The 24,916-nt window shown below is 45.8% G+C and overlaps 1 protein-coding gene across 15 annotated transcripts in view; it reads left to right on the forward strand.

The window, feature by feature from the left end:
- PDE4DIP (phosphodiesterase 4D interacting protein) overlaps positions 1-24,916 on the forward strand; it is a 1,465,918-nt gene that overhangs the window by 940,267 nt on the left and 500,735 nt on the right. For all 15 annotated transcript variants that reach the window (XM_069641322.1, XM_069641325.1, XM_069641324.1 and 12 more), the window contains one exon: positions 1,272-1,364. In XM_069641322.1, coding sequence (XP_069497423.1) covers positions 1,272-1,364 — 93 coding nt within the window. The remainder of the gene's footprint in view (positions 1-1,271; positions 1,365-24,916) is intronic.

The raw sequence follows: 24,916 nt of genomic DNA on the forward strand, positions 1-24,916 counted from the left end.
GCATCTTCAACATGCCCCAGCTCACTATGCAGTGAGTAAATTGCATACATATCCCCTGGCGCAGCCAACACCTCTTCTCCAGCTATCTCTCCTTTTGGCGCTGGGCCCCAAAGAATACAGTTGAGTTGCACAATACATTTTGTCCAGTTGTACCCATATCTCTTCCACCTTTTTCTTCTGAGGCCTTACTGAAAACCTTATCTATTCCTTGCCATCTACCAGACGTTTCTCCTCCCTAATACTACTGAATGGTCTATCATCCACCTCTTTTGCCTCTCTGACAGACAAAATTGCTTTAACGCCATGAACGATGGCAGTAGGTGCTATACAAATGTAAGATAACATAACTTAAAGCAGAGTTGTCCAACTCCAGGCCTCAAGGGCTGGAATACTGATGGCTTTTCAGGATATCCCTCATTAATATTAATGAGAGTAAATGTGCATACATTTAGAATCATTGTATGCAAATGTATCTCATGCATCTTAATGAGGGGTATCCTGAAACCCCTTGAGGCCTGGAGTTGAACAACCCTGACTTAAGAGAGACATGCCTGAAAAGCCTCTTTCACTATTACATGTCATGAGCCGCTAGCCTGTATTAGTACATTTATTGGGTTTAAAGTGATGCATGTTGTTAGAGGTAATGCCCTAGTATGTTCAATTAGTCTCTGTATATTCACTTTGGAGTTTTATGGAGCTGTGTCCTGCCTCCTCAACAAACGTTTTGTAGACCAGACCATATTGCAACTGGTCAGTTTAGGATGATTCTTTATCTTCTAGATGTATTTACCTTTCCATGCAAAATCTTCGTGGCATGGTATTTTTGATGGAGGATCCATTGAGAGCACTTAACGTGAGAGAAGTACAAGTAATACAAGTGTTTACTTTCATGATTATACGTTCTCTTACGTTTTGTCCTCTCTGGGAATCCACAATGCGTAGTTCCATTTTCCTGGGTTCTGATTTCAGCTGGTCCATGTTTTGGGCAGATTTCCTTAGCATTTACTTCCCATAGATTATGTACAATTCTTTTTGTGAAGATATCTACTAGTAAATACGCCTCTCATTTGTATTTATTTCTCATGTCTATTGCTCTTTCCTTTTCTAGTGCTGCTCTGAGATGTAATTGTGAAGTTTACACTTTTTATGGTACTTAAAATGACAATCCGTCCCTATCGGAATTCTGATTATCCAAAAATGTTCAAATCTAGAGAAATGCAACAGAACCGTAAAATTCCAAAATGTAATGCAAATTACATTGCCTTTTCTAGGCAGAGGACCTGAATACGATAATTGAGGAGCAGAATGCATCCATCATCAAGCTTCAAGAAATGCTACATCAAATCCAAGTTCAGCGTTTACAGGTAGGTTTCAGTGCTGTGTGATGATTCCCTGGCATTAATACTGAACTAAACGGATATAAGTGGTGGACCAACAGAAGGCGCAACATATATGCCAGGTCAAGCGAGTAGAGCGCTCGCTTTGACATCCGTGCAGGGCCTGCTAACGCAGGTTCGAATCCCGGCGGGGCCAAACTCAGCCTTTCATCCTTCCGAGGTCGATAAATGAGCACCACACACCCTGGGTAATAATAAGCAGCGCTCAGATACCTGAGGGTTCGTAGCGCTATATAAATGCCAAATTATTATTATTATTATTATTATTATTATTATTATTATTATTATAGAATGATTCTAAAAGGTACCTATGTGTTTCTGTACAAATAAAACTGGTGTTTTTCTCTCCGGACAACCTAAATAAAAGGTATAGGGAAGGTATAAACGAGGATTCTGTAACCTATCACTCCCCAGATGTTTTGCACTGCGGCTCCCATGGCCCCTCAGTATTAACTATACTGTTATAGGGCTTATAGGTGTTGTTGTCCAAAATATCTGGAAAGCCAAAGGTTGCAGGCCTCTGGTATAAACTATAGTTAATCTGTGTTTCCATCTGGCAGTGCTACTGTTCTTCCTCGATTTTGGTTTCTGCCTCACAGTCATCGGATTAGAGCGTAGAGCATGCTTCTTTCACTCTGTCTAAACCCGGCTTGGGAATATAGCAGCCTGTTCTCTCCTTGACACCTTAAGAGCAGCCTCGGGGATATGGCACACTATTCTTAACAACTACGTCTCTACACAGTCTAAGGAATCTAGTCTGCCTTACAGGGATATTGGCTAACAGCCCGGCTCAAAGGTATAGTGTCCGGCTCTCTCCCAGAGATAGTGCCCAATTCACTTCTTGCGAGTGGGAAATATATTGCCCAGATCACTATTTATGTAACAACTGTGTAATACAATCACCACAATACTGAGCGTCAAGACTTCATTGAAATTCTTTCGGAAACGGATGACACTATCTATTAGATAAATTCACTGTCCCAGTGCCTGTGTGACCTAGGTTCTTACCCGATTCCGTATTTTTGAAAGTGTCTGTTTCCTCAGCCTTCACCAGTCGCACACTGTTGTTGCTTTACGTAGACGCCACCTTCCTTTTCAGGCCTTGCTTCGTTTTGCTTTCAGTCTCTCTGATTAAAAAGCAGCTTTTCAATTGGTTTCCTTCTCAGTCTTGTAGTAAGCACATTATGTGAGTCTGACAAAAACTATCAGTTGCTCTAACTCCTAACGATTCCTAATCTCCCTTTTCTTTATTTTCTGGTCTTCTCAACTCCAGATCTATTTGTTGCCGTTCAGCAGCATTCTGTCTTATTCGCATTTGTATTTGTTTATTGGACATTTGTATGGTGCCTATACACCAGTGCTTCCAGGTGCCACAAGACAAGGGGAGGGCGGGGGGGGGGCATGGGAATCAAAAAAGTAGAACAACAAACAGTTATATTGGTATTGTGACAATCCTACAGTGCAAGTGCATGACAAGGTGGTAATTGCAAGGGGAAGGGGGTTGAGGGAGAAGTGCAGGAGTGGGGTCCCCCAAGGGTTGGGGAGGGCAGGTGCGGGGCAGGCCAAGGCGGCACGTGCCTGGGGAAGGGTGTGGGGGGGCGAGTGCAGTGGATAGGGAGGACCAAGTTGGACTACACCGGGACAGCGAGCCTGAGGGCAAGTGCTGGGAAAGGATGCTGGGGGGACTTGTAGAGGGGTGGTCTGGCACCAGTATGACTCTGAAGGGACCAGGTCCCTGTCGCAGTGGCAGATGGAGAGCTAGCACAGGAGGGGGAGAGCGAAGGAAGGGGTGAAAAGGAAAGTCTTGAGAAGTTTCCGGAACTTAAGAATATCTGGCTCAAGTCTGAGGTGGTGAGGGAGGCCATTCCGGAGGGAGAAGTCAGCAGAGGAAACAGATCTACTGCCCACTCTTTGCTTGGAGAAATGTTTGACCTGCAGAGAGTTGGAGCAAGAAGACTGGAGGACTCTGGCCGGGGGATATTTAGGGAGGAAAAGCTGGATGTAAAGAGTTCCCAGCCCCCAGACAGCCTTGTAGACGATGTAAAGGGTCTTGAATTTGATCCTTGCGGTCACCGGTGCCAGTGTAGAGATTTTAGGGCTGAAGAGATGTGGTCCCTGGGCTTGAGGCCAAGGATAAGTCTTGCAGTCCTATTCTGGATTAGTTGAAGGGGGTGCAGGGAGGAAAGAGGCAGGTTGAGGAAGAGGCTGTTGCAGTAGTCAAGCCTAGAGAGAACAGGTCTCTGGAGAAGTTGAGCTTCTGGTGAAAGGTGAGGAAAAGGAGAATGCCTCTGAGGAGATGTAACTGAAAATTGGATTTCTTGGTAAGGTCCATGATGTGTGGAAAGAAAGAGAGAGGAGTCACAGATGATCCCAAGGTTTTTAGCCTCACAAGTGGGTGAGGGGAGAGGGCCCAGGGAGTCTGGCCATAGTGTGGGGGGAAACAAGGAGCAGGCTTGCCAATGAGAAGGAACTCTGGTTTACTGGCATTAAGGCAGAGATCATTGGCAGAGCACCATGCCTGAATAGCATTCAGGCATTCCGGTATGAGGGAGGAGGTAGGGGTAGGCAACTTGAAAGAGAGCTGTGTGTCATCTGCGTAACACTGTAAATGAGGGCAGAAAGTGGAGATTAGGTGGGCCGGAGGGGCCAAGTAGATGTTGAAGAGCCATGGCGATAGGATGGAGCCCTGAGGGACGTCACTGGTAAAGAGTGAGGTGGAGGAGAGAAAAGGACCCATTTGTTCTTGGGAAGATCTGTTCAAAATGAAGCAGGTCAGCCACGCCAGTGCCCTGTCTGTGATGCCTAGGGTATCATGGAGATGGTTTGAGGATGTAGTGGTTGACTGTGTCAAAAGCTGAAGAAAGATCGAGGAGGATCAGAACAGAGTGAGTGTTTGAGTCCAGGTTAGAGAGTAGGTCTTCACCGGGTGTTCAGGAGAGCAGTGTCCGTGCCTCTGGCTTCCCTGAAACTGGACTGGTGGCCAAGGAGGCAGCAAGCCATTTCGGTATGGAGTGTCAGTTGGGGGATGACCAACTTCTCCATGAGTTTGCCCAAACAAGGGTTGATAGAGATCCGGTGATAATTAGCCAAGCAAGAAGGGTCAGCAGATGGCTTTTTTATGAGCGGGTGCACAAGAGAGTGCTAAAGGGATTAAGGGAAGGAGACAGTGGTAAATGAGTGGTTGCAGAGGTCAGCCAAGGCTGGAGCGAGCGAGGCAATGTTGTCCTTGAAGTTTCTGGAGGAGCAGGAGAGCACCTGTTTAGAGGAGACTTTCATAGAGCGTTCAACTCTAGAGGGCTCATCTGGTGCAATGGCCGAGAAAAGAGAATATGGGGGAAGGGAGGGCAAGGGAGGTGAGAGAAGGCGGAGTGGGAGGAGTAGATGAGAGAGGAAAGATGTCCAGAGGTTTGGAGGACAGGTGGGTGGCCAGTGCATGTCAGAGGGCCTGGTAGGGAGGAGGAGAGGAGGAGACTGCAGTATGATTGAGAGTTGGTGGCTTCAGAGAAGCAGGCTTGGACATGAGTCCTCTTCTTGGAGCAGACGGAGAGACGGTATTGCCTCTGAAGTAGGCTGCAGGCCAGTTTGTCAGAGGATGAGCTAGATGCCTGCTACTTCCGCTCTGCACTTGCGTTTCAAAGCGACCAAGTCAGAGTCATACCAAAAGTTGCATTTGGAGGCAGGCTTCCTGCAGATCGTCATGAAGGGGCAAGGAAGTCCATAGTGTTAGAGATAGAGAGATAGAGAGATGGTGGTTAGCTAGAACAGAGCCAGAAGGAGAGGTTTATTAAGGGGGCGGAGGAGGGATGAAGGAAGAGGCAAATGCATCGACTGACACCTGCTTCATCGGTCAAATGACCACGAAGGAGACGGGAAGTGCGGGCAGAGGCGTCAGGGGGCAGGGGAGGTCAAGGCAGGAACAGAGGAGAGAGTAGCCAGACGAGGAGAGAGGGTTAGGGAGGGTTGGAGAGAGGGATGTGCATCACTCCAGCACTAAAAATACTACATTGGCTCCCAATCAAACATTTTATCATGTTCAAAACAATGTGCATTACACACAGTGCAATCAGTGGACAGGGAACAGAATTCCTACAAAAGAAAATAATCTACAAGCCAATGAGACTCCTCCGATCAAGCAATGAAATCCGCCTGGTACCAAACCCATACATCAAGAAAAAACGAGGGGGTCCTCTTTCTTCCACCTAGCCGCAAAAACCTGGAACAACCTCCCAAAAGAAATAAGAAACACCAAAGACCACCTACAATTTCAAAAACTTCTAAAAACCTGTCTCTTTAACACCTCGGAACCAAATTGAAACAACTAAAACAATCAAACAGGAAACACAAAGAACAGATTGTACGAATACAGAACATATGATGGCACAGGCAACACCCAGGACCGACTAAGGGAAACTCCTACAAGAACAAGAGAGACAACGCTAGGCCGAATAGAACACAAGCGACAACCCCATGAGGGCAGAAATGAGCATACATGCCCAACACTACCAACAACCAAACCCACTCAGAAAGGAGGTAGGGTACGAGCGTAGCTCGCCACTAAATCAATCCAAAAACCTGGTTAGAGCAAAGACAAACTGGGATAAAAGGGCAGGACGAATACAAAGATGGAAACACGAAAGTAGCTAACTTAGGATAATGATAGAGAGATGAGACTGCCTTATCACGCTGAAACTTAATCACCAAAAGGAAACTCTAAATCATGGAGGAGACGCAATAGGAATATGCATCTCGCCTAACAAGGAGACTAACAAGCCCCAAAAAACTACTAAAAACCTCACCGCTCCTCACACACCTCTCACACTACAACCAAACGCAACCACACCTCTTAAAGCTGCAGCAACCCGCATGCACTTCACCACACAGCAACAACAACCACACCACACAGACTCCCAAACAACAGCACACGACGGACTCAGAACCGAATAACACACCAATATGCTCGGTGAACGGTAACCGAACCGAAGCTGCCAACAGTACTTCACAACTCCCTCGCTCTTCTGCAAACTTTGTCCTACTAACACGCCTAACCTACCCCCCTTTGTTTCAGATCCGCCAGAGCACCAGGGGACCACTCCCGCGGTACAAATATCCTTTAACATAAACATGTGAGATGGGAGCCTCCAAGGTGTGTCCGACAGAGTGGGTTGGGCCAGAGGAAAGGATAGTTATGGAAATCGTGTCGCAGTCGCAGAGGTCACGGAAGAGAACAGTGATCACATCAGGAGAATTGAGATGGATATTGCAATCCCCAAGGAAGATACGTTTGTGGGAGGAGGCAAAACGAGAGGACAGGTCGGACCATTCTGAGAGGAAGAGGGAGGTCAGTCGGGGGGTATGCAGATGGTAGCGAGAGAGAGTAGAGGAGATAGACAGCCTGCAGGATAGGCTTTCAAAGGAGGAGTAGGTTTGAGTGGGTATGATGGAGGCAGGAACCCACTCAGGGAAGATCAGAGTTACTCCACCATCAGGCCTGGAGGGCCTGGGATTGGATAAGATCTTGTAACACTCAGGGAGAAGAGTGTCAAAAGCAGTGACAGAGCTGGCCTTGAATCCTGTCTCAGTGAGAGCAAGGACGTCAAGATCTTCAATTAGGTGACAGATGTCAGAGGAATATTTGATAGTAGAGCGAGAATTTAGGGCAGCTAAGTGAAGCTGGTTGCCCCCTTTAAAAGATTTGCAAGGGGGGGCGCAAGGGCGGGGTGCCACCACTGGGGGGATGCTAAAGGGGGGGATGAAGGGATGACGGAAGGAGGGGTGGAAAGAGAGGGAGGGAAGTTGAGCCTGTCATGGAGGAGGAGGTTGGGCTGGGAGGCCTGGGCCGTGATAGTAACATTATGATAGGCATTCATGGGGGATTTGGAAGATGCAAATTTAGCCAAGAGCACTTCCCACCTAGTGCTGCCAGTAAAGGGCGAGGAGGAGAAAGGGGGGAGGACAGAGACCATATGGGGGGTCCATAAATTAGAGGATGAAACGGCAAAGAGAATGTCAGTGATAGCTTGTCTGGAGGAAGCATTGATGTAGGTGTCTGTGATGGGCAGAGTGCCTTTTTTAGTTTTCATCCTTTGACGTTGTGAGATGGGCAGGATAGGAGATGGAGAAGCAGTTAAAAAAGATAGGGGCAACGGAGAGCACCATGGGGGCAGAGGATAGCAGGGGTGATGGTCAGAAGCACTATGCAACAATAGAATCACACCAGGCGGCCAAGCAGACAGAAATCAGTGAGCACGCTGGGGATACCCAGATTTACAGATCATTAACAAATTGGTAAGCTCACCTAAGATCGATTTTTAGCGTGAAAGCATAAAAAACAGTACACAATGGTGGATGCACAGTTGGAAGCACACCTAAATTCGAAATTAGCCAGAAAGCACTCAAAAGCAGTACAGTTGGAAGCACACCAGAGAATAGAAAGAGTTGCACATTATTTATTTTCTTTTTTCTTGTGAAGCAGGCCATTAAGAAAGTAGTAGAGAAGCAATCGGTATGAGGCACATCACGATGCATAGTATTGTTGGTGCAGACATTATAGGTTACAGTTCAGGCTGGTAAGAAAAAGAAAAAAGAAAGAGCAACCGCAAAATTGAGCAGTCAGTGTCAAGGAAGGCAGGCGGACCAATGCAATGCTTCAATTGTCCTGGTAAGCAATTATGGAAAGATATTGTTTGTGAATTAGAATGTGGAGGGGACCAGGTCAGTCAGAATCCTTTGGGAGTGATGCCGATTAACTGCAGGGAGAGGAGCTCCCTCCAGCTCCACACAGGTCCAATGCCCCAGCACCAAGGTCTTTGCATGGGCCTTGGTGCTGGGGGCATGCTCTCTTTCGCCTGCCCGCTCCCGGTAGGCCAAAAGAACAGAAAGGTGAGCCAAACAGGAGCAACATGACTCTGTTACTATGGCAACCCTTTGAGACACTCCAGTGCCGAGGAAGAGGGCGGCTATATTGAAAGATATGAGAGAACCACCGATCTGGTGCTGCCCGCATGTGTGATCGATGATAAAGCAGGAAGTATAAGCTGCACGGTGGATAGTGAAAGTCTGCTGCTGCCTTAAGTAAATTGCAGTGAGGCAGCACGCTGCATACGGTCATAACTCGGCATTATGGGTTTTCCTACCAGAGAACCACTATCACTGGCCCTCCTGTGTGCAAACCGGATTGCACTGATAAACTAGACGACATGGACACACATCTGCAAATCACTAATCAGTTTCCACAAACCTAGTGAGGCCCCTCCTACTGCTAAAGTCCCAAAGGAGAGCTATATATCGCCCTCTGATACCATCAAAGAGAGACCCTCCTCTAGCAGTCTGCAAAATCGACCCCCCACCAAGCTTCCAGGTTCTAACTGCAGAGTACAGCCATACCAAGGATCGTGTCACCGCCTATGAGTATAGTCGCATAACCACTCTTCCAGAGGACTCCCCACAAGCAACAGCCCGCTTATCACAGGACGGAAAGGGACAAATATTAAAGCGTCTCTCTTAAACACTCGATCGCTGATCAGCCACGCCCAAGATATTCACAGCATGATTTTGGACAGTCGTCTTGACATTTTGTTCCTTACTGAGACCTGGATTAGAGATACTAGTGGACCATCTATTAACCTTGGTGTTCCCCCAGGCTTCTCCATTTTCTGTAAAATCAAAGGACAGGGCCACAGAGGAGGGGCGGCTATTGTTGCTAAATGTGAACTGGGGTTTTTGTGTCCCCCATCTCCTGTCAGGGCTGCGTGATCTTGCACGTAAAAATGGCTCCAAATCCTAACAAATGTGTAAATTACGTTCTTACTTATCGCCCTCCATCGGCCATGCCAGACTTTACTGATGAAATCTCCCAGATCCTAGGCTCCCTTGCGGGCTGATACAGAGCTTCTTTCTTCATGCGTGACATGAATTATTGGAGGGGTGAAAAGACAGGCAAGGCAGCTATTGAACTTGAACGAACCTTAAACAACCTAAACTTTCAAGTTGTAAATGTGGATCCTACCAGAGACAAAAATCACATGTTGGACTGGGTGGTTTCCAAAGACATTTCAACCTACATTGATCAAACCCGTCCCTGCATTTGGTCGTATCACTATATTTTCTATTTTCTCCTACAACTCCCAGAGGCTGTTGTTTATCCCTACAACCTCTCAAAAGTAATCACTAACCATAACTTTAAAAGGATACAAGCCCAGGATTTATCCTCGTGTCTCACTACGGTTATGACCGAGACCTCGAGTAGGGAGTCCACGGAGCACCTGGTTTCGTCCTTCTCAGACACCTTTTTGAAGATGCTAGATGAGAAGGCCTCTCTTGGATTAAAATTTGTAAGGGATAACTCTGGACACCAAAAATGGTTCACCCCCCACCTCACAACGTTAAAAAAGGAAAAACGTAAACTGGAACTACAGTGGCTAAAACATCGAACCGAAGAAAAAAAGGCCTGGAAGGAAGTAGATAAAACGTATGAAAACAAAATCATTGAACCCAAAAAGGATTACTACAACCTCGAGATAAGCCAAGCTTCCAACTGCCCAAAAAAACTCTTTTGAGATCCTCAGACCTCTTGAAAAACCTAAGGCTCTCCAAACCCCATTTGTCCCTTCCACTCAGTATGCCATAGCAGTACAAAAAGCCTTAGAAGCTAAAATATTAAAGGCTAGAGAGAAAATCAAAGCAGCATTGCCCAATGCTACCAATTCAAATGAGCTACAGTTCCATAAACTTAAACATGAAAATCCAGCTCTTTTTGCCTGTCATATTATTTTACATTTATTTATTTATATCGCGCACAATGGACCCATAGCCATAATGGCGCATACAGACAGACAATGAAAAATACAACATAAAACATGGAACATAGATCATAGTAAAAAATACAACATAAAAACCAAGGTGGACCCCGAAGGAAGACTGATCGTCCCCGTATTGTAACAATACTCATAATCTAACCAAGGCATGAATAGTAAATTAACCAACTAACTGTGTACTTAAAGTATTCATTTACAGTTTGAACCCCCGCTAGGGAAATAATTGCATTTGCCAAGAAAGTGTGTTAACGTACTAGATCCACAGCCCGCTATGACGCAGTCACTATTTGGTGTGGAGCACCAATCGCTCAAGTTAATTCAGTGTATGACCTTCAAGTCAGAGAATCTAACAACCTCAGGCATGGATGTTGGTATCCTTAATGCTTGGCATTTGGGATTTTCCTTAGTCGCACATTCTGCATGGATACATGCTTAAGAACAACATTGACTTCTGTGGCTCGTGCGTTAAGATTTTGGTCATCATTGTAATCTTGTACCAGGGTTACAGAGGGTGTTTCCATGACTTGACCCTTAGAGTCGATGCTGGAATGATTGGCCCGTTCATTAATAGCAGGCAAAATCCTAGACAATACAGGAGGAGTACCTTTAATAAGATTAATTTGGGAGGCTTGGTCCAATCTCTCCTCTAGTAGATTGGCTTGGCAGCCATTATCTGTTTTATTTGGCTGACTCAGCACAGCTGTAGCAAGTTGTACGTCAGTCTGTGTTGCCGTGTTTGCTCTATGAGGACATATGGCCGAAACATACTCATTCAGAGTGTCCATCAGTGAACAGAAGTGTTGTAGGCTATAACACCGGAGAAGCTCTTAAAAAATGCTCGCTTTAAGATGTAAAAACTGTGTGAGAGCAGTATCATCAATTTGAGGAGCAGACGGCCTGCGGCTAGAATTAAGGGTGATGATGTCATGTAGTGAAGATCACTCTTGGCATATTTCTTTATCCCTCCCAACAGGGTGAGAAAGGTGACGAGATGGGGTCAGTAATACCCCTTCCCAATGAGCGTTCTGGGGTGGCCGGAACTGTAATATCAGGAATTGGTGTTGAACAGTCCAAGTCCCTATTAAAATTCGTACAAAAGGAGTTGTGTGCCTTGGAGACCATGACCATAGTAAGATTACCCCTGTGCAACCTCTGTCTCCTGCGAGAACTTGAGGCGAAGACCTCCGACTTACGATCCCTATTAAACAATGGAGAAGCAGCTGCTAAGCCTAGTCCAGACCACAAGAGAGCCTCCCTTGGCTCAGATATGGGATTATTTACAGCCTGGCTGCCAAGCGGTGCACCTAGTATGCCACGCTTCTTACTATCCTCCATATTAAGGCTCAGGAGATTTCTAGGAGCAGGCAGTAGGGGAGACGCACTACGCGGCTGTCACTGATTCACTCACTGTTAGCTCTGGCCGTACAAAGTTTGAGGGTGGTCGAATTACCACACAGAGCCAACTAAGGCTCAAGCTCCTCGAGTATGTGGAGGCGGGACAGAATTATGAGCAAAGCATATCAAAAGGCTAATGCGACAGTAGCATGAAAAGGAGTAGGTGCTTACCCACTAGGTGGTTAATGCCATGCTGTGACACCAGCTGCACGATCTGGCTCCACGCAGTGACTGTCCAGGGGCGCTGAGTACTGTATGGAAACCCGCCGTGCCTGGACACCATAGGACAGCAATATGCTCCCGGATAGCCAGACGCTTCAACTGGAGCGACTACCTACTCCGGCAATATCCTGCGGCCCTCGCGCCATGCTGGGGGGAACAATTTGAGTAAAGGACCCACTAGGGTACTGCATACGTCAAGCCGCACCACAACAAAGGGTTGCAGGCGCCTCTGACGTGAACTATTTTCACCAATAACTGTTCCCCATATAATGATATGCTGAAACTCCTATACACTATGTATCCAACTTCGTGCTCGGAAAATATTCTTCCGGCCAAGTTCATTTTGGAACATAAACACCTATTCGCTCCATTCTTGATTAGATTTGTTAATGCATCATTTAGAGACAGCAGGATTCCCAGGTCAATTAAAACTATTTTGGTTACTCCATTGCTAAAAAAGCCTAATCTATACCCAAAGGATCTTGACAACTTTAGGCCCATAACAAATTGCCACTTTCTCCTCAAGGTTCTCAGTAAACTTGCCTATGTGCAATTTCAAACCTTGTGGAAACACACAACATCCTCCACGACAGACAATCTGGCTTTCCACCATGTTATAGTACAGAGACCGCATTACTAGACCTGCAGTCACATATGCTGGGAATCATCGAAAAGGGCAAAGCAGGGCTGTTGGTTCTCTTGAATTTATCGGCGGCGTTCGATTTGGTGTACCACGAACGCCTCCTACACTCCCTATATCACCTGGGACTTTGTTCTGAGGTGGTGAGCAATTGGTTTTGTTCTTTCTTATCTGAACGTGAATCTAAAATTCAGTGGGGATTGGCTTGCTCTCCAATGGCCCCTATCTGGTGTGGAGTCGCACAAGGTGCCAGTTTACCCGCCATTTTGTTTAATCTATATACTAGGCCTCTCTGTTCCCCAAGAGATGACCTGGGTGTATTTTTTACCAGCTACGAAAATGACACCCGGTTAGTCTTAGAATCCACCAGGGACCATCTAATTGACGATAGGACTCGCTAACATTTACCATCAGATAGAGCATTGGATGTCTGCCAATTGGCTCTGTTTGAATGGTAACAAAACAGAGGTCCTCATCTTTGTTTCAAGACAGGCCTGGGTTAAATTGAGCCCTGCCTTTACGAGCTTTAGACTCTGAGACAACATCATCCCGGTCCAAACTAAGGTGAAAACACTGGGTGTCCAGTTGGAGGCCACCCTGAACTCCGAGTCACATGTCAACCAACTGTACAACGTTGTTTCATCGCCTGCTGTTACATCGGCAGGCTTTTAAACGTGCACATTACATCGTATGTGCTCATCACATTTTTTAGGGGGGGGTGAGAAAGGGCAAATGAGGGTTTGGGCGGGTGGCCAATAGTAAAAAAATAAGTGTGGGTGGGGAGTTTGGGGGGGCCCTCCTCCCCCCAAAAAAAGAAAAAACAATGAGCACATTCGATGGAATGTGCACGTTTAAAAGCCTGGCGATGTAAAAGCAGGCGATGAAATCACATGGAACCCAACCAACATAGTCAAAATTTAATTACTATCTTTATCTCCCTAGAAATATTCACCTTTACATCTCTGAAATGAACAGTGCTACTATTGCCTGAACTACCATCATCTCAAGGCTCGAATATTGTAACTCCCTACTCATTGGAGCTTCAAGCTCTAGCCTAAAAAAATGGCAAGTATTATTTTTGACGATGCGTACAGCATCATTTTGTGTCCCAAGACGTGAAAACATCTCAAAGCACAGGCAAAACCTTCATTGGCTCCCCATTAAGGAAAGAATCAATTTCAAAGTGGGAACTATGGTCCATAAATGTATTTTTGGACACGCCCCAGCCTATTAAAAACATCAAATCCACAATATCATCCACCTAGAATTCTTTGTTCCACTGATAAAAGGCAGATCACTTGCCCAGACTACAAACGTGCAAAGGGTTTGGGAAGATACTTTCCAGTAAAAGCTGCTGCTTTCTGGAACTCACTTCCCACTGTGCTAAGAATGGAACCCGTTCTGGGGACTTTCACAAAGTCCCTAACAACCCTCCTCTTTGAGTAATTTACTCTCCTCTACTTCGGCTCCTGTTCCTCTGTCTCGTCACTTGATGGTAGTCTCTTTTTTGTAAATGTTTTGGCGCCCTGATGCCTGCAGGCTTTGCACCCTTAAAATAAATAAATAAATAAATAAACAAATAAATAAATAAATACACAATGACACCCAAATGGGCTTACCTTCAAGGAATGGCTCTCAAAGCCATCCAGTGTTCCGCGCACACTGCAGGGTTAGGTCAGAGGAGGGGGGAGCCAAGCGACCCTCGCACTTCAAGATGCGGGAAGAAATGCAGTTGCAAGCTCTCCCTCTCTCTCTGGGATGGGTACCCCTCTCACCCCTATTCTAACCCCGTTGACCAATCTCCCTCTTCTTCACCTCCCCCTCTGTGCTTTATGAAATTCCATTTTCCTCCTGCCGACTGCCTCTCTTTTTCTGCCAAATGCTCCTTCCACCTGTACCATCAGCATGCGTCTCACATCGCCTCTTGCGTTTCTTTCTAGAATCAGTACTGTATCTGAAAGTATGTCAATAATATGTGGATCAGGCCTAAATCGAAAAGCCTTCTTCATAGACTTGTAAAAGATAACTTTTTCCACAATTTGAAACAACTTGTAAAGCACTGAGAATAAGAGCAATTCATTCTATTGAAAACTAATGTCAATACCCTTCAGGCCTAAATCCAAAAGCATTCTTCATAGACTCGTAAAAGATAACTTGTTCCACAGTTTGAAACAACTTGTAAAGTACTGAGAATAAGAGCAATTAATTCTATTGACAACAAATGTCATACCCTTCAACGTTTTTACAGCAAGATTAAAAATGCTATCTACATTGGTTAAAATGTATATTGAGTATATTCTACTAGTGTCTGAACTATACGTTTATCAATATTATATGTTCTAATATTATATTTGGTAACTCTCCAGCAGAAAATCAAGATCACCTCACAGTAATAGGGTCATAATGTTTCAGACTTGGAAATGCAAAGCAATCACAGTTTGAATCCTTTGACTTAGGAGCCTACTGTGCAGGCCTTTGAAACAGACTGTGGTAGAGATTAGCCAGGAAGAATTCAGACTTGCACTTCTCTGAGGCCTATGGGCACATATAATGGAAACATGAGGAATGTGTACAATAAGCGTAGGACTTCAAAGAATACATTTTCTTCCTTGAGTCAAGTCAGTAGGCAGACAAAACCAGATTTCTTGGACTCTCTGTACGTTTCCCATGCTCTTTTATGATTCAGGTCTCAGCGTCATTTAGTTTTTAATATCTGATAGTTGAGACACACCAAATGCATGAGAGAAACCAATACTTATCCCTACATACCAGTCTGATCGCTGCCACAGAAGCCTAGGCAGTACATACTAAAGAAAAACTATCTCTGTGGCTTAATGTCTTGGCAGGGTCTGAACCTATACAAAGAAGGAATTAACTAAGTGTAGTGCACAAAATAATCTATCCATCCTCAGTGATTCAGGGTTTCTACTTCATGCCTATGAGTTAGTCATATATCAGCTAAGCTATCCTATGGCCTTGCTGTATCTCAACAAAAATCACCAAAGTTGAACAGTACAACTCTCACGTTTCCTTTATAGTCTCCATCAATCCCTCCCCCACCTACATCAGTAGAATTCTTCAGTCCTAATCCTAATCTGGGTGCTATTCAGGAGTAACATCCTGGGGATTGTTACAATCTTTAAATTAGTTGGAACCGAAGCTCAGTCCTTCACGAGTATCGGGTAAGTGTTTTCACTGTCTGATCGTTGGTAGAGGTTTTCAGTTTACATTTGATGAATCCTAGTGTTAACGTGGCTGGAGTATTCATGCTAATGAAGTTTCAATACCCACTGGATTATGGACCTGAATTAGTTCCTCTTTATCTCACTCGTCGCGCCATATGTGGGTTACATTTTGGAATTCTGACTGATAATAGAATGGAGTTCTAAGATTTTGTTATAGGTTTTGTCAGGTGGTCCGGAAATGTTCAGCTTTTCTCTTATGTTGCAACAGTTTCTATTGTTGGCTTTTTGCTTGCGCGTCTGTTGTATCTTCACCTTCACATTCCATACTTTCTCATTTTCTGGGACCTTTGCCTTTGAGTTCCTGCCTGAGTTTTTCTAACATAGCTCAGTTTCTCAATACTTGCTTTCTCAGTGGCTTTAGGAACATTTGCCCCTGGTTAAAAAATGCTGTGCTCTTATGTGTGTTCATTTGCTCAATAGCTTTCGGAACCTTTTGTTAAAAGTTCCAGCATTTGGTGTTTTTCTCGCATAGTACATTTGCTCTATGACTCTAGCAATGATTCCTACTAGTTCAAATATGCAGCACACTTTTTCTAATACTCACTATGCTATTTTTGTCTGTTTGTCTCAGTCTCACATTTCCTGGAAACCTCCTGTTTTCATGGCCCCTTGACCACTCTGTGTCTCACTTTTCCTCCAAATGTCGATGTTCTCTGGTGGGTTGTTCACGGGTCTGGTTAGCTGCAAGTGGCTGCTATGTGCCTCCTCTCCTTTGCTGCATATTTGTGGCTTCTCGCCTGTCACCCCCATCCTCGGCAAGGCACTGCTGATACAGCATTTGGCAGCCTTCCTTCAAATTCTTGCACTCTGTTTCTCTCTAGCTCACATTGTATTGTCTTTCTCAACCTACATCTTCACTGCTTGTACCAGTCTGTGTGTTTGTCATTTCCAAGTCTTTACCTCCTGATACGCTCTGCTTTTCTGCCACAGTGTGCCTCACCTGCTCACCCAGTCTGCATCTGTAGGACTCTTTCTTCTTCAGGTTGCCTCCTGCTTTTCTTTTCTGCCTTGGTACATCACAGCGTCCCTTGTGATCATAGACACATTGAAAAGACTGGTGCTGTTCTGTTTGTTGAACAATCTCTGACTGTGCTTCCTCCCATTCTTTCTTTTTGGTAGGAAAATAAAATGTGAATTGAGGGTTTGCTGATGGCTTTTGAATTTCAACACATTTCACTGATAAATTGAAATGTTCCTGAAAATAATCTAAATAAATTAACATTTTTTCATTTTGGAAAAGTAACCCTCTTTCTTGACATGAGTGGACTCTGGCTGACACGTCAGACCAGATCCAACACAACATATGCATGTTTTTACTCTGTGGGCTCCTCCCACCTTAAGGTCACATGTCCATTCAAATGTACACATAGGGGTCATTCAGCAGATCGCAACCTTCCACTTTGTAGCAAACCTGCCACGCATCATTGTCTAGAATATTCTCTCTCATCCTCTGTGTGCGTCCCGGTTGGGTAGAATTTTCATCTTGTGTATGCTTCTCCCCGCTTAGGGAGGCCCCCAGCATGTTTTGCTGGTCTATTTGGGTTTTTTCTGACTCTCCTGAGTGAGTGAGAACCTTTTTCCTCAGTCACTCCTTTTTATTCTGTGACTCACAGAACCCCCTTTGGTTTCTCTTGATGGATACTGCTTTCCTCCCGCCTTTTTCAATGCCATCTGTATTTTACTATTGCAGTACACAGCATCTTTTGTGCAGTGTTGCTGGGAGCTCTTTTAGCTTCTCTGAATGGATTGTGTCCTCCCACGTATTCCTCATCTTTGATATTCGATGTCCTGCTTCAGCTGCTTCGGAAAAATGTTTTCGGCAGAGGGTGCCGTGCGTCGATGCAGTCAACTCTATGTCCCTCGTGGGCCACCGCCTCGAGGATGAAGTAATCAAAGCCATATACAGCACGTACAGCGCCCGTTGGCTTCAGTTCCATTTTTACGCGTAAGCTATCGCTTCGAGAAATACGGATAGCTTCTTTTGTTACTTCGCAGTATGTCTTCTTCTTACACCGACTACCCCAAGCCCGGGTTCGAAAAGTGTCGAGATTGTGACTCGAAAATGTCATTAACCGCCCCGCACCGTATATGTCTATGGTGTTTTGTGGTGGAGCATAAGACCTTGGCCTGCTCCAAGTGCCAGTCTATGACCGGAAAGGCCCTTAAGGAGCGAAAGGGGTAATTGGCGGTAGGTAGAAACCCCAAAGAATCTCCATCTACCCCGACCAAATAACCATCGACCAACGAGTTGACAGGTGACTCTCCTCAGAGGAAGAAAGTTAAAAAATCGAGGAGTGACTCCCACCAGGAAGTAAAAAAGAAAAGGCACCATATATCGCCTTCTTCGACTTCATCAGTCACCTCCCCTGAGAGGGTATCTTGCCCCACTAAAAACTCCACACCTGCCGAATGGGAAGCATTTAGAGCAGAAATGCTGAAAATATTTCAACAACAAAAACCCACTGCAAGCCATGCTCCTACTGCGCCTTCCAAAGAAGCTGGTAACGAAAGGGCTCGAGCCAAATCCTGCGTGGCCGGGACAAAGGCCTGATCCTCGTTGAGAGCCGTTAAGACATTGACACGATGACAAGTCATTGAAGGATCCTTCCAGCCGAAAACATAAACTAAGTCGAGGTCGCCCTCAGCGCCACCAAATCCCTCGTCATCGGCATCACCTTCGAAGTTGTCTGCGCCATTGACGCCAGCTGCGCCCTCAACGCCAGGTGTACCGTCGACACCAACCGCGCCCTCTAAACCTATGGCGCCATTGAAGTCCAACAAGATTTTGGTGCAGTTTATCAAACCCTTAATGCCTATACCTGAAAAGACTTATGTTCCTTTACCAAGGAAAGAATATTTTAAGTCTATCACCTCAATGTTATGAGGAGAATGAACCTTCAGAAGTATCCAGGCATTGTTTTGAAAACATAAGTTTCGAATGACAAAAGTTTCGAAAAAAAAATGCATCAAAAAAGCATTTCTTTGTAGGTAAAGATTTATTTTATTTTTTTGACAAAAATGGGTGTTAAGAGGTAAAAAAACAGGGGTTAGGGAGGACTCCCCCATTAATTTATTTTTTTTAAAATGCATTTTTTCGACGTATTTTTATTCGAAACTTAGCCATTCGAAACTATCACTAGGATCCACCTTCAGACAATGATTAACCTTTTGGTCTCCAATTTGGTACACCAAAGGTGCCTGAAAGCTTTATTTCTGAAGAATCAAGGTTAAAAGACCTTTATGACAATATACAGATGGCCAGTCTGGTAGACACCTCACCTGAGGTGGATTTTTGAAGACCTGAGGCGGGGGAGCACTCTGATGCTTTTTATAGGCAGCTAATATCCAAGGTGGTAGACTATGTGGGTGGAGTAGGTCTCATGTGACCAGGATGATCTGACGGACATCCTGGATAAGGGTCCACAGATGGATCTTATACTCCCTTTTCATAATGCTCTCCAAATAAGGGTGGCAGCAATTGGGCGACACCAGAAACTAATCCGGCAGTGAACAAAAAACTAACCAAAAAATACTGTCCTTCCAGTAGTGACCCTGACTACCTATCTAAACACCCCACTCCAGAGAGTATCATAGTCCAGACAGCTACCGCAACTTCCAAGCAAGCAGCTTATCCTACTATCTCTCTAGATGGGGATGACCAGAGAGTAGATGATGGGCAAGGAAAGTATTTTCTACAGGAAGTATGGTGCTCAAATCAGCCAACTCCACATGTGCCCTTGCAAAATTCTCATTCATACTATGGGACTGCAATCCATGGCGGCAGAGCACATTCCCGAGGCGGAGGAAAGAGAATGGTTCTTAGCTTTTGTTACGAGACAGCAAAGAAGCCTTGTGTGAGTCTCTTCAGTCGGGTCAGGATTCTGCTGACAGCATCAGCAGAGCCATGGCAACTAGCACCGTAATATGCAGATTTGTTTGGTTGAGGAAGTCTGCTTTTGTGCCGGATGTGCAATCCAGACTCTTCAACATGCCTTTTGACGGGTTTCACCTTTTTGGCAACAAGGCTGATGAAAGCCTTGAAGTTACAGACCTCGAAGGCGGCAGCCAAATCTTTAGGTGCCGCTATTAGGCAGCCTCAGCCCTTCGCCCCAGTTGACAGCTTTGGAGGGGTAGATCTTTTCGCTACTACTGCTCAGTTGGAAGAGCGAAAGGAATGGCTTGTTAAAGAGGCCAAAGATGATTCCCTCGTTGTGGACGAGGGAGAGGTGCGAAGCCCGCTCAAGCAGGGGCATCTTTACCATCAGCCACTGCATCAGCCGTCTCAAAAGGTCTTGAGTCACAGATCACCAGCGGGAGGCAGACTATCTCAGCATTTAGAAGAATGGCGAGACATTACTTCGGATGCTCGGGCATTGAAAACCATAGCCCATGGGTACTGCCTTCCTTTCATTCATAGACCTCCGAGCAATCCACTGAGGAGCCACGCTTTGAGGATTACAGATCCACTCCTTGTGCATGAAATGTTAACCCTGCTAGAGAAAGGCACTATAGAACCAGTGCTTGTAGGCAAGAGGAACAAGGGATGGTATTCTCCATATTTCCTAATACCCAAGAAGGACGGAGGACTGAGACCCATCTTGAACAAGTTCCTCAGGAAGGACAAGTTGAGGATGGTCCCACTTTCTCAGATCTTTCAGGCCCTCCAACTCCAGGATTGGATGGTGTCATTGGACCTTGACCTTGAGGATGGTTATCTTCATGTGCCAATACATCTCAAGCACAGATAATACCTGAGGTTCGCCATTGATGGTTCTCATTATCAGTTTCGACTTCTGTCATGCGGGCTAACCTCCGCCCTGAGGGCTTTCACCAGACTGTTGGCGGTGGTGGCAGCGAGTCTCAGGAGATCGGGGGGATTCACATCCACCCCTACCTGGATGAATGGCTGATTAGGGCGAGTTCTCCCGAACAAGTGCTGCATCATCTCAGCATGCCCTACCACTCTCTTCACAGACTGGGCTTCTCCCTCAATTACAAGAAGTCCCATATGACACCTTCTCAAAAGCTCCAATTCATCAGGGCTGTACTGGATACATCCTTCGGAAAGAGATTGCCATCTGAGGTGAGGGCTCTAGACATTCTGCAGATGGTCACCAAGTTTCAGAGTGCCCAGCATCTCCCAGCCTTTGATTTCTTTTAAGGTTGCTCGGCCTCATGGCATCCTGCATTTTTCTGGTGCAGCCCTCGGAACACAATGGTCCCAGTTCTCAGGACACATGTCAGACCTACTTGAGGTTCCAAACAGGGTCACACAGGATCTTCTGTGATGGGCCTGCAAGGACAATTATTCTGATGGGACGGCCGTTTTGGCAACCAGGGCCGGAGAAAACAGTAGTGACGGATGCCTCACTCAAAGGGTGGGGAGCCCACACCAAAGATGTGACAGTAAGCGGTCATCTGTCTCCATCGGAGTCCAAAAAACATATCAATCTTTTTGTGCTGAGGGCAATCAGACTAGCGCTGAAGGCCTTTCTGCCCTCTGTGCGAGGAAAGAGTATCCTGCTAATGACAGACAACACAGTGGCCATGTACTACCTCAACAAGAGGTGAGGTGTAGGGTCACTACCGCTGTGCAGAGAGGCAACACAGCTCTGGTACTGGGCAAGCCAAGAAGGAATCTCTCTATCGGCAGTTCACCTAGAAGAGAACACGGCGGTGAACGCTCAGAGCAGGCTGAACACAGTGTCCCACGAGTGGGAACTACCTCAGGAAGTCCTTCAAGAGATGTTCACCCTTTAGGAACCCCTCAAGTGGATCTGTTTGCGACCAGTGTCAACCGGAAGTGTGAACTGTACTGTTCGTAGTGGACTGGGAGTTTCCACTCCTGTATGCATTTCCTCCAGTCTCTGCTATTCCTCACATGATCAGGAGGTTGAGAAAGTACAGGAAATGCATGATCCTAATTTTCTCCAAATTGGGCCAGGAGGTCATGGTACCCAGACCTTCTGGACATGCCAATCTGCCCTCCAATGTGTCTTCCAATAAGAGAGGACCTTCTCTCGAGGGAGGAAGGTCAGGTTCTCCATCCAGAGGTCAAGACATTCAGCCTTCACGCATGGTTTCTGAAAGGCTGAGATATAAGGATTGGTACCTCCGGATAATGTAATGGAGATTTTGCTTTCGGCCAGAAGGCCAGCAACAAAGTCTTTGTACTGTTGCCGTTGAAACACTTTCTGCAACTGGTGCAAAGACAAGAATATAGGCCCTTTTCTGTGCGAAACACCAGAGGTGTTTTCCTTTCTACTATCCTTAGCCAATCTGGGGCCCTAGGTTGGAACTATTAAAGGCTAGTTAGCGGCGCTATCTATCTTTAAGCGCTCGTCGGAAGGATGTACATATTTCAAAATCCCACTGGTGACACAATTTCTAAAGGGGCTCACCAATGTCTTCCCCATCTCCCTTTCAGGTTCTAGTTTGGGACCTTCATCTGGTACTAAAATGTCTAATGTGTGCGCCCTTTGAACCTTTACACTCATGTCCATTATGGTTAACTTTTAAAACCATTCTCTTGGTAGCTTTAACTTCAGCCCGTAGAGTGTGTGAATTGCAGGCGGTTTCATCCAAGCCACCCTCTATCTTCCATCAGGATAGGGTTGTTCTGAGGGTTAAGCCTTCATTTCTACCTAAAATCATTTCTGATTTTCACGTAGGGCAGAACATTATTTTACCTTCTTTCTATCCTCCACTGAATCCTGGCAAAGATGAGAAGAGATTACATAGGGTGGAACCACGCAGAGCTCTGAGCTTTTACATACCTAGGCTATCAAAACTTCGGATTGATGATCAGCTTTTCTTTGGCTATACAGGCCACAAGCTTGGTCAGGATGTTAAACAGACCTTATCCAGGTGGATCATTCTGGCAATTTCGGAATGCTATAAACTGGCAAGCAAGGATCCTCCTGAAGGTTTAAAGGCCCATTCCAACCTGGGTATGGCTACCTCTACAGTCCTGCAAAGGGGTGTACTGATTAAAAGTATTTGTGAGGCAGCAACGTGGTCTACTATTCACACGTTCACAAAACATTACTGCCTTGAGTCTTCCCTTGGGCAGGATGGAAGCTTTGGGAAAGCTGTACTGCATTCGGTTCATGAAAACCATTTTCAAAAACTGAATTCTTACTGGTAACGTTCTTTCGACTGGATGTTCCTCCCACGTATTCTCATCGCCCTCCCAACCTACCCCACAGTAGAATTTCCCATGCTATTACAGCTTTTGCTCCTTCAAAGTTGAGTATGGTCAATCCTGTAATTATGCAGGTATTTCTGCTGTAAGAAAAACAGAACTGAAGCCAACAGGCACTGCACGTGCTAAATGTGCCCTTGATGACATCATCCTCGTGACTGAGGCCCTCGAGGGACATCGAGTCCACTGCATCAGTGCACTGCCGAATTTGCTTTTCCAAAGCAGCCGAAGCTGGATATCGAATATCAAAGATGAGGAATACGTGGAAGGAACATCCAGTCGAAAGAACGTTACCTGGGGTAAGTAACTTGTTCTTTGGTTTTACTTTGTTTTCCTGGGCTAACTTGAATGTTACCAGGATAAGGGGATGCTTTCATCCTACCTATGCTTTTCCTTTGTAAGATCTGGCCAACCAACCTTATGTGGAGGACTGAGGGGATACATAGTATCTCTTCCTCACTTCTCCTGTAACTTTATAGTTACAGTGGAAAGTCTAACTGAGTGGCTGGTGACAGTGGATATTTTCTACCGACTGTTCATGACTTTTATACACAGGCTGCTGTCATGGCTGCAGTAAAGCCACATGGGTCACCATTGACCTAAAATGGTGCCTGTCTTCTTTTTTCGCCAACTCATAATGGCTTGCCTTTTCTTGATCCTTCCTCTGCTCATCTGAGTGGGAGAGGTCCCGCTCATTCCTTTGTCTTCGACCGGCTCCCTTTGAGAAGCCTGTCAGGAGTTGCCAGTCTGTCTAGGAGGACAGGAAGCTGGGAGGACACTGAAACTCCTCAGGTCATTGTCCTCCAGTGTGCCTGTTTCGATCCAGTTCTAACTGGGTGCCTGCACCCAAAGTTTGCATGTTGCGTGCATGCTAGTTGGCTGGGTTCTTGCATAAAAGGTGAGGATCTTGATGCTGCACCAGAGTCGACCACTAGAAGAAACATTGAAGAAGGATGTCTGCAGCCACCTGCAGCAACAGCCAGGCCGACTGATTGACTGCTGCAGCTCCAGCCCTTTCTTCTGTGCGACAGGAAATATTCAGACCGGACGACTTCCTCCCTTGGACTGGTGGGCCTAACCAGTCTTGAGACCAGCTTCAGATTGAGCCATCCCATGAAGTGCTGCGACCTTCCAGGCCTGCAATACCGAATACCCTGGGACCTCTGGCAGTGCTCTGGTGCATCGTCTGCCAAGTGCCGTTCCGGCTGCAAACTTGTGGGCATCGATCTGAACCTACAGAGACTTCATCCTCGCCATAGAAGTCCCCTCAGAACAGCAGAACAGTTGAGGACAGAGAGAAGGAAAAAATCTGCTGGGAGACAACCATTGCTGCTACAAAGCCTGTGTCGAGCCTCCATATCCAAGTGCTGTGAAAATCATCTGCTGGGTCTCGCCGTCTGCTCCTGCCAAAGGTTTTTCATCCATCCACCAAGGCCAGATAACCGAACCGGAGCTGCAGTCTTCTTTACCACAGAAGGTACTGTTTAACTCCTGGGTGCTTACCTAGATAGTTTTTGAGTTGGTGTTTGCTCCTCCTGAGCTTGCTGAGTCACGTTTGGGTGGACAACCCAACCGTGTTCTCCCAGCCCTAAGGACACTTGTCTCAAAGGCTTAAATCCTTCAGTTTGCCTATATAACCCCCTTGATCCCTTTGAATCAGAATTTGGTACCTACCTGTTACTTCAAAGCATCATCCGAACAGCGGCTGCCTTCCTTTTATTCTGCCATCCAGGGTCACTGGTCACCCAATTTCCCCATCTGATGTTCAACTTTTCAGCCTACACAAAGTTATCTGAACTACCAGCGTGGCTAATTAGTAAGTGTGGTTGATTAATGGGTTGCTGACTCAAAGCATACTTACCTGGTTTACCATCTGAAGGCCTTAACTGTGAAATGAGCATTGCAACTGCAAATGTCCTATTGTATATATGGATGAAACCTTCCTCACAGACTTGAATTGAACATTGTCTATATATAATAAATAAGCATATTTTTATATA

Source organism: Ambystoma mexicanum, chromosome 1q (assembly GCF_040938575.1).
Source record: "Ambystoma mexicanum isolate Mex_15411 chromosome 1q, UKY_AmexF1_1, whole genome shotgun sequence".
Taxonomy (NCBI): Eukaryota; Metazoa; Chordata; class Amphibia; order Caudata; family Ambystomatidae; genus Ambystoma; species Ambystoma mexicanum.